At 52.9% G+C, this 8,033-nt stretch overlaps 1 protein-coding gene across 1 annotated transcript in view; it reads left to right on the top strand.

Moving 5' to 3' along the window:
* Positions 1-6,568, top strand: part of AMZ1 (archaelysin family metallopeptidase 1) — an 8,229-nt gene extending 1,661 nt beyond the window's left edge. Inside the window, exons 3-6 of the mRNA XM_010085559.1 lie at positions 298-426; positions 747-910; positions 2,291-2,467; positions 5,859-6,568. Of these exons, the coding sequence (XP_010083861.1) occupies positions 298-426; positions 747-910; positions 2,291-2,467; positions 5,859-6,428 (1,040 nt within the window). The 3' untranslated portion in view covers positions 6,429-6,568. The remainder of the gene's footprint in view (positions 1-297; positions 427-746; positions 911-2,290; positions 2,468-5,858) is intronic.
* Positions 6,569-8,033: the final 1,465 nt, after the last annotated feature.

The following is an 8,033-nucleotide window of genomic DNA, read 5'->3' as shown; positions in this document are numbered from 1 at the left end:
GGGAAATTCTTCTACTTCCAGGCACTTATTTCCATGGGTCAGTACTGAATTCACTTCCATCTCTGCCCTGAGCTCTGCTTTAACTCTGTGTTCAACACCACTGCAGGAGTCAGGTGTGCTCATGCTGGAGGGGATGAGCTATGCAACGGTGATTCTCCATCCCAGATGCTGAATCCAGCAGCTCTGCCTGTCTGTGGCTGGGATTGCACCGTCCTTCCCATTAACAGGAGAAATTCCAGCTCTTACATGCCTTCTAGGGATGCTTTATTTTAACAAACATCTCTTGTATTTGTCCAGATGGGATCTTGAATTTCCTGAAGAACAACAAGCCCATGGATGCCCTGTGTGTCCTGGGACTCACTCTGCTGGACCTGTACCCGTGTGAGACCTGGAGCTTCACATTCAGCAAATTCCTGCCAGGACAAGGTGGGATTGGTGTCCCGTGATCTCCTAGCACAATAAGGCAGCTCTGTACCAAAAAAACCTTTCCTGGGAGACTGGCTAACCTTATCCATAACAATTTAATCACTCCCTGATAAATGGAACTAGGTTTTCCCAATTTAAAACTGGGGGATTCAGGGCTCCTGATCCAAAGGTAACTGAGGTGCTACAAACCTTTTGGGAATTGTCTCATCACACCCTGTGCTCAACTGGCCTGTGCTACAACAGCTTGCTTTTCATGCTGCCTAAGCTGAGAGACAGCCATAGAGAGCTGATGCCTAACCTGTGTGTGCTTCTCTTTACAGAAGTGGGAGTCTGCAGCTTTGCCAGATTTTCTGGGGATTTCCCCCAGGCTGGCGGTAGCAGCTCCAATCCCCTCACGCAGAAGGAACAGTTATGTGAACTCAGCAAGGAAAGCAGAGATCGGACGTTGCCGTTCAGTGCCCAGGAGATGGTCCAGTGCTGTAAGGTAGGACCAGCCATCTCCTGCATCACGTATTTCTTGCCATGTAGGGTTAAATATTTCAAGCGTGAAGCTCTGCTCCCAGAAGATGGAGGCAATCACAGCTAAATCCACGCACTTACACAGTCCTAAAGAGTCTGTATTTTAGTGCACCCCGTAGACAACCCTTACTCCCCTTGCCCCTGGAGCAAACCACAGCATCAGCTGTACAGCGAGGCTCCGGGTCTTGCCTTATGTCATGAAGCAACACTGGGACAAAACCCTGCCCAGCTCCTGGTCTCATCTGAGTGTTCTGCTTGTCAGGCGATGTCCAGGCAGTAGGATCTGTTGGCTGATAAAGTATATCCCAATCAGAATATCTAGTGGAGTTGTATGTTAACTAATGGATGTCTGGAAGGAGAGACTGTGTATTCCTGACATCAGTATCCATAAGGGGAGAGGACCCCTTGCCAGACGTGCTTACCTGGATGGACGAGAAAAATCCCTCAGACAAGTTTGCACATGTATTTCTATGCAGATGCCATTAAGCCCCCTTCACCTCCAACACATCCTCTTGACGAGTGCTGTCCTCCCTCCTCCCAGCACCTCCCTGTGCCCTCGTCCCGGCTCTGCTTCCAGCGTTTCTCCCAAAGCCAGCCCACACGGAGCAGCCACACCAACACTCCCAATGCCATTTCCTTCTGCCCCCCTGGCATTTGCTCAGGATTTTCTAGTCTGAGGTCTCTTCCTGTAGTAATTTCACGTGATGTTAGGTGGCAATGGGAGGAGGGGAATCCTCCATCCCCAGCCTATCCCTGGTTGCCAGTTCCCAAGGCAGCCGTGCTTGGCCAGCCGACTCCAGCTTAGTTTTTTGCTTTGTCAGAAACGTTAAGAGCATCTGCTTTGGAAGGACCCAGAGCTGTTATTGCCAATAGCTTCTTATAGATTTCTCACATAGACTGTGGTGCTCTTTTCAGACCCCAGTGGGACTGGTTTTCCCTCTTAAAAAAAACCAAAAACCAAACCAAACCACATCACACCGTCCTTGGGGAACAGCCCTACAGCTCTGAGCATCCCATCTACAGGGGCTTCCCACAGCTGCTTCTAACAAACACACCCATCTACAGCTCTGAGCATCCCATCTACAGGGGTTTGCCACAGCTGCTTCTAACAAACACACCCACCCTTCTTCCTCCACCACACGAACATGGGTGTTGGAGTACCTGGGAAGAAGGGAGCCATGTTCTCCTTTCACCTCAGAAAAGCCAGGGCTGGAGGAGTGCCAGGGCTGGGCACCGAGTCGATGGGACTGTCAGGGAGCCAGGAAAGGGGAACAGCAGGGGAGGAGGAGGCGGCAGTGGCAGCAGGAGTGACCCTGTGCTCCTGTGATTTTTGCTTTCCCAAAAGGTGACCTGTCACGAGATCTGCCACCTGATGGGGCTGGGGACATGCCGCTGGCTGCAGTGCATCATGCAGGGCGCGCTGAGCCTGGACGAAGCCCTGCTGCGGCCGCTGGAGCCCTGTCCCATCTGCCTGCGGAAGCTGCAGCACGTCGTGGGCTTTAAACTCATCGAACGCTACAGGGTGAGTGACAGATCCCCCAGCCCTTCGCGGAGCAAGGGGACAGAGCAGAGAGCAGATTTCAGGCCAGAGCGGCGGTGAGCGCAGCGATTCCCACAGCTGAGCTCTTTCTGATGCGCTGCCGTGGTTTTCTGCCTCTCTTGGGCTGCTGGTAACAAGGAGAAAATATTAAGTGCGTACCTTGCTGCAGTTTCTCTGTTTAAACATAGGAGAAAGGATCCCAGATTATTACTGCCTAATAATCGGAGGGTCCCAGGCTCATCTGTTGTCTCTCCTCTCCCACAGATAACACCACGTTTAGACAACTGCAGGAACAGTGCTAAAGCACCCTTAGCTCTAGAAAGCGTTTTCCTACCTCTGCTGTCCAAAAAAGCAGGATGCAGTAGCTGAGCAGCTGGTGGAATAGAAATAATGTCATCATTCCCACTCAGCACCCTGTCTTCTCCCTGGTTATAGCTCCTGTCTGACACATACCATGTTCAGAGACAGGATTTTGCACACCTGCCTGTTTTAAAGTCAGGGGGTTTTATTTGTCCCGAGATACCTGCAGGATGAGAACGGGGATGCCTCTAGTTTCATTCAGTGTGGAATCAGATGCACAGAAGCACAGCAAAGGACTTGTGGGGAAAAAGCATGTTTGTGGGGTTTTGCTGCTTGTCTGTGTGTCTGCGGTGCCGTTAGACCCGTCTCTGGCTCTGTGTCTGTTTGCTCCCTGCTTCTGTCCGGGAGGTGCCCAAATTGCCCAGACAGCCAGAGGAATAAATTCTGGTTTATTTAAACACCCAGCCTGGCAGCATCCAGCTCTTGCTTTCTAGAAGAGACCTGCCACCTGCACGAAGCTTTTCTAGAAACACCTTTTGCTTTTCCACCTGCAGTAAATACTGTAATTGGCTCAGCATCCCCGCGACAGTGAGCGCAAACCTGCGGAGGGGGTACACCTGCCAAATGTCACATCTGCTTCCTTGACAAGGAAAAGCTCAGCGAGATACAGCACGAGCTGGTGTAAGAGTTGGGATAATCTCTGTCAGAGGCTTTGCTACAGCATTGAGAGGAACCGTAAATGCCAGAGATGAATTAAATAGTTAAGGAACCTGACAGAACAGAGCACAAAGCGTTTGGAGACACTATGGGCCAGCAAAGTTCCTTGCTAAGCGTGTTTTGAGAGGTTGGGGCTGGCCAAACGCGAGTCTGAAGACACATTTCCCGTTGGCAAGCCAGCACAGATCCCCACCTGCCATACAACAGCCCCAGACGCTCACAATAAATCCAGGAAGTGCCAGACACAAAGCTGCTCCTCGCCAGCAGCAGGTAACGCTGCTGGAGCCTGCGACCGAGACGCTGCTATGGGCAGAGGAGCATGTGGGACAGGAAACCAGTCCTTACGCAGGAGGAAGAGCCCCTCCATTTATTTATCCGAGTTGCACTCAGAAACATGCTCCATTTTTTCACCCCAGCTGCTTATTCCAGGGTGAGTCATCTTGGAAACTGAAAGCAAATCACTTCTCGTGGTGCTTCCCCACCACCACCAGCGTTTCCACCTGCCGCTCCCGCAGCATCCCCGGCTGCTCTGCACGTAGCGCCCAGTCTGGTTTGCAGCGGCCATGCTGGAGAAGAAAATGTCACTCGAGCTGCTCTGAGAGGTGGGGTTGGCGACATCCTCCCCGTGGTGTCCATCGCGGTACCTGCCCTGCTGCTGGGGATGCCAGCGCCGCCAGGGCAGAGGGGATGGAAAACCTCCAGTGCCAAACCTGGAGCCCCCTGAGGTGTCAGACAACAGGTTTCATTCTCAGTGACTTACTTGGGGTGGGCATCCACTTCAAATGCTCCTGCCTGCAGGTGACCTGAGACCATGAAGAGGTTATCCCTTTCTAGTTAAATAGAAAAACATCAAAAAAAAGAAATATGAGAACATCAAAAAGAAGCTGCAGCCCTACAAACCCTTCCCAAATTTGAATCAATAAATCACTGAGAGGGTGAGCAGCAGGAAAGATCTGGGGGGGTTTGGTAGCAATCTTGAGTCAATCATCCCCTCCTTTTGCCTTAAATAATCCAGATATACTGTCTGAGCATCCTCATCACAGCAGCTTTTTATTTTCTAGGGAATTGTACTAAGTAGCAGTTGTGATTCCTTCTCAGATCCTGTACTCTTGGGAATGTTAAGAGACATTATAAAATCCTGGGCTGGTCGCAGCTTTCCAACAGCTGGGTGCTGTCCCCTGCCCTGGTCCAGCTCCTGTTGCAGCCTCTGGTGCCGCCTTTGGTCTTTAACCCCAGAGGGAGGGAAGGGCTGTTGGAGGTGGGACCAGGCAGGAGAGAAGTTGTCCCTTTACATTTTTTCCTGTCCCAGAGGGAGGGGGCAGGGTGGATTAATTTAGCTGAAAGAGCCCATTTTATTCTTGGATGAAATTCTTCCCTGAGGCTTCATGCACAGACTGCAATGAGAAACGGGGCCGGCTTCTCCCACCCACTCCACTTGAGCCCTTTATCCTTTCTGTCACTTGCCTGAAGAGAGCAATAGAGGAGGGGAGGGGGAGGGACAGCGGGGGGCTGCGGGAGCTCTGCAGGGCTGGAAATCTCCCGTCTGCTTCCCAAACACCCCAGCCCAGCACGTATGGACCCATATACATCATCCACATGTTTCCCAAAGCAGTGGCAGGGCTTTGCAAAGGGATCAGCTGGGAGCTTCAGAAAGTAAAGAAATAGGCCACAAGGGTGTGAAAAAAGCTGAAAAACCCACCAAATAACCCCCCCAATGCATGTCAACAAGGCAGACAAGGAGATCACCTTTTATCCGGCGAGGACTGGAGTGCTGTGATTCATTCCCCAAAGCATAAGGAGTAAACGTGCCAGAAGCAACCCGTTACATGCCCCATTGTAGCGTTTAATATTTAAAAAGGAAATCGTCTCAGACATTTTCCTTTCATTAATTCTTTCCTGGAGCCCGGCCTTCCCACTTGTGCGTCTCAGCGCGAAGGGGAAGAGCTATTCTTAGCAATAAAACACACACTACGGCAGGAGTTCACAAGATGATGAAACGAGACTCTTCACCGCTACCTCAGGAGCTTTTACAATGCCACCAGAGAGGTTTGGCTCTCGCAGAGATTATATCCACACGGCGAGGAGGGAATTTGGGCCATTTTTCTCCTGCCACCTTCAATAACAGGGCAGATACAGCCCACGTCTGACTGCGGGTGGATGTTGACTCCAAGAAATGAGGCAGGAGAAAGATTTGTAGGGTAATGATGAGTTGTGCCAACCCAGTTCCTGGCAGAGAGCACGACAGCACCTGGAGCTGAGCCGCTCGAGGTGACTCGGTTTCCCTGTCGAGCTCTGGGAAAGGCGTAGCTGTTTTCTCCTGTTCTCTGAAATTAAACCTTTTCCCCTCTCCCCACAGAAACTCTACTCTTGGACCCAGACCGTGTTGTCCACGTGGCCAAGGCAGGAGTCTGCAGACCTGTCCGCCTCAGAGGACATCCTTCCCCTCAGCTCGGACTCGGGGATGTGCTGCGAGAACGACTCCGAGGCTGTCACCTCCTTGTCTGAGCCGCTGACACCGGACACGTGCAGCCAGGCCCTCTCCCTCGGCCAGGAGCTGGAGCAGGACGAGCGCTCGTGTTCGCTGGCCGAGGCGCACAGCCCGCCCCAGCTCGCTGGGCCCGCCAAGTCCACAGATACCATTAAAGATTACGAGCTGTGGCTGGAGACGTGCATCGCTGCCCTGGAGAGGAACGTCTCCGAGGAGGAGCTGGCTCAGGTGGACAAGGCGGTGGATGCCCTGGCCAGGTGGGAGATGTTCACGGGACAGCTGCCCGCGATGAGGAAGGACCTGCCCTTTGCGAGGGACAACACCGGGCTACGGAAAGTTCTCGGAGACAAATTTTCCTCCTTGAGGAGGAAATTGAGTTCCAGAAAACTGTCCAAAGGGGAATCGTCCCCTCATCGATGGCGGTGGGAGGAGAACTAGGCTGGGTCTGCCTGGGGTTGGGCCAGCGTTGCTCCCACAGCTTTGCTCACGTTGCTGCCCCGTTTCTGGCTTTTCTCACCATGAGTTGCTGCTGTCAGAGAGAAACAGCAACTCCCCACAGGAATTAAAGGTGTGTCTTTTTCTGAGAGTGCTCACGTGTTTCTGATGCGATCAGTTCTTCTCTAAGGGTTCTTCCTGGGCTGCTCTAAGTGACAGCACTACTCCAAACCCCCATCACGTCCCACGTAGGCGCTTGTATGTTCTCACCACAATTCCTTTGGTCTGAAGGCAGCCAGGAAGAGGTCCATGCTCAGCACCGAACATGTTCACACAGAAGCTTGGGCCATCTGAACAAACAGACAAAAATGAAACCAGGGCAGCCCTCCCATACGCAGAGCTCTCCTCTGCTTAGTGTTGATCTGAAGCACAGGTTCTACTTCTCCCTCTCCCCCCACACCAAAGGTCCGTCTCTGTTCTGGTCGCTGCCCCATCAGCTGGAGCGGGAGCAGAGCTGAGGCTGACAGACTCACGCTGTGAGTGGGGAGAGATGGAGGAGGACAGGCACAGAGGCAGTGAGTGAGGCAGATGGATCCCTGGCAGCTCATCTGGCGTAAAGAACAGCGTTGGTGTGACGACTGGCTTTTGGCGGACAGGCAAGGGGATCTCCAGAGCTGCTTCGGTTCAAACACAGCCGGTCTCGGAGCCAGGTGTGACGACTGGCTTTTGGCGGACAGGCGAGGGGATCTCCAGAGCTGCTTCGTTCAAACACAGCCGGGCTCGGAGCCGTGAGCTGGGACTACTCACATCCTCTGGAGACTGGCACAGGAGAGACAACCTTTGAAAACGTTAACATACTCATTGATTATTAACTTAAAAGGGGAACTACACACGCATTCCTCTCTTTCTGCCTTGGTAAGTCACACCCTGGCCCTTTCCCTCTTCTCCACTCCCCGGTTCACCCACAGAGCAGGAGCGGGTGCTGTGCTGGCCCCGGGAGCCGCAGAGCTGCTGTCCCACCGCCGGGGCATGCCGCTCTCTGCCGGCTATTTATAGATGGAGCTCAAGAGGATGATGGGCTTTCGGGCCCTGTAGCGGCAGCACGGCGAGGGAAGGCTGACCCTCTCCATCTCCCGTTCACTCAGACCCCAGCGCTGATAACGCTCTCTGCAGCTCACAGCCACGCGGCCACGCTCCAGCTTTCTCCGCTCTATAAATACCAGTGGGTAGAACGGGGTCCAGTTCAGCTGGGAGGAGAGAGAGGATGTTTCCCTCAGAGGAGCTGATAGCTTTGGCTTTCCTGAGGGCTTGCCCTGTGTGCTTTGAGGGCCTCAAACCCTGCAGTAACCCTGCAACGCATTTCTGGAGCGAGAAGGGAGAGAACCAGCGGAAGACACTTGAGAAAAGTTTTGAGATTTACTCGTGTAGGTGAGTAGAAAAGGTGATCTCGTAATAAATTCATCCGGATTCCGGAAACACAAGCAACTTCACATCCGTGTGATTCATACAGGGAGAAAAAGGGAGCTCTGGCTCCAAGGCTGATGACGGCAATTCCTGGAAACATTTTTTCCAGGCTGTGCGCCTGGACCGTGCGCAGGAGGGGTGACG

The sequence above is a fragment of the Pterocles gutturalis genome, unplaced genomic scaffold, assembly GCF_000699245.1.
Source record: "Pterocles gutturalis isolate BGI_N339 unplaced genomic scaffold, ASM69924v1 scaffold11415, whole genome shotgun sequence".
In the NCBI taxonomy this organism is placed as follows: Eukaryota; Metazoa; Chordata; class Aves; order Pterocliformes; family Pteroclidae; genus Pterocles; species Pterocles gutturalis.
The sequence above is the reverse complement of the archived record's forward strand: the minus strand, read 5'-3'. Positions and strand labels throughout refer to the sequence as shown.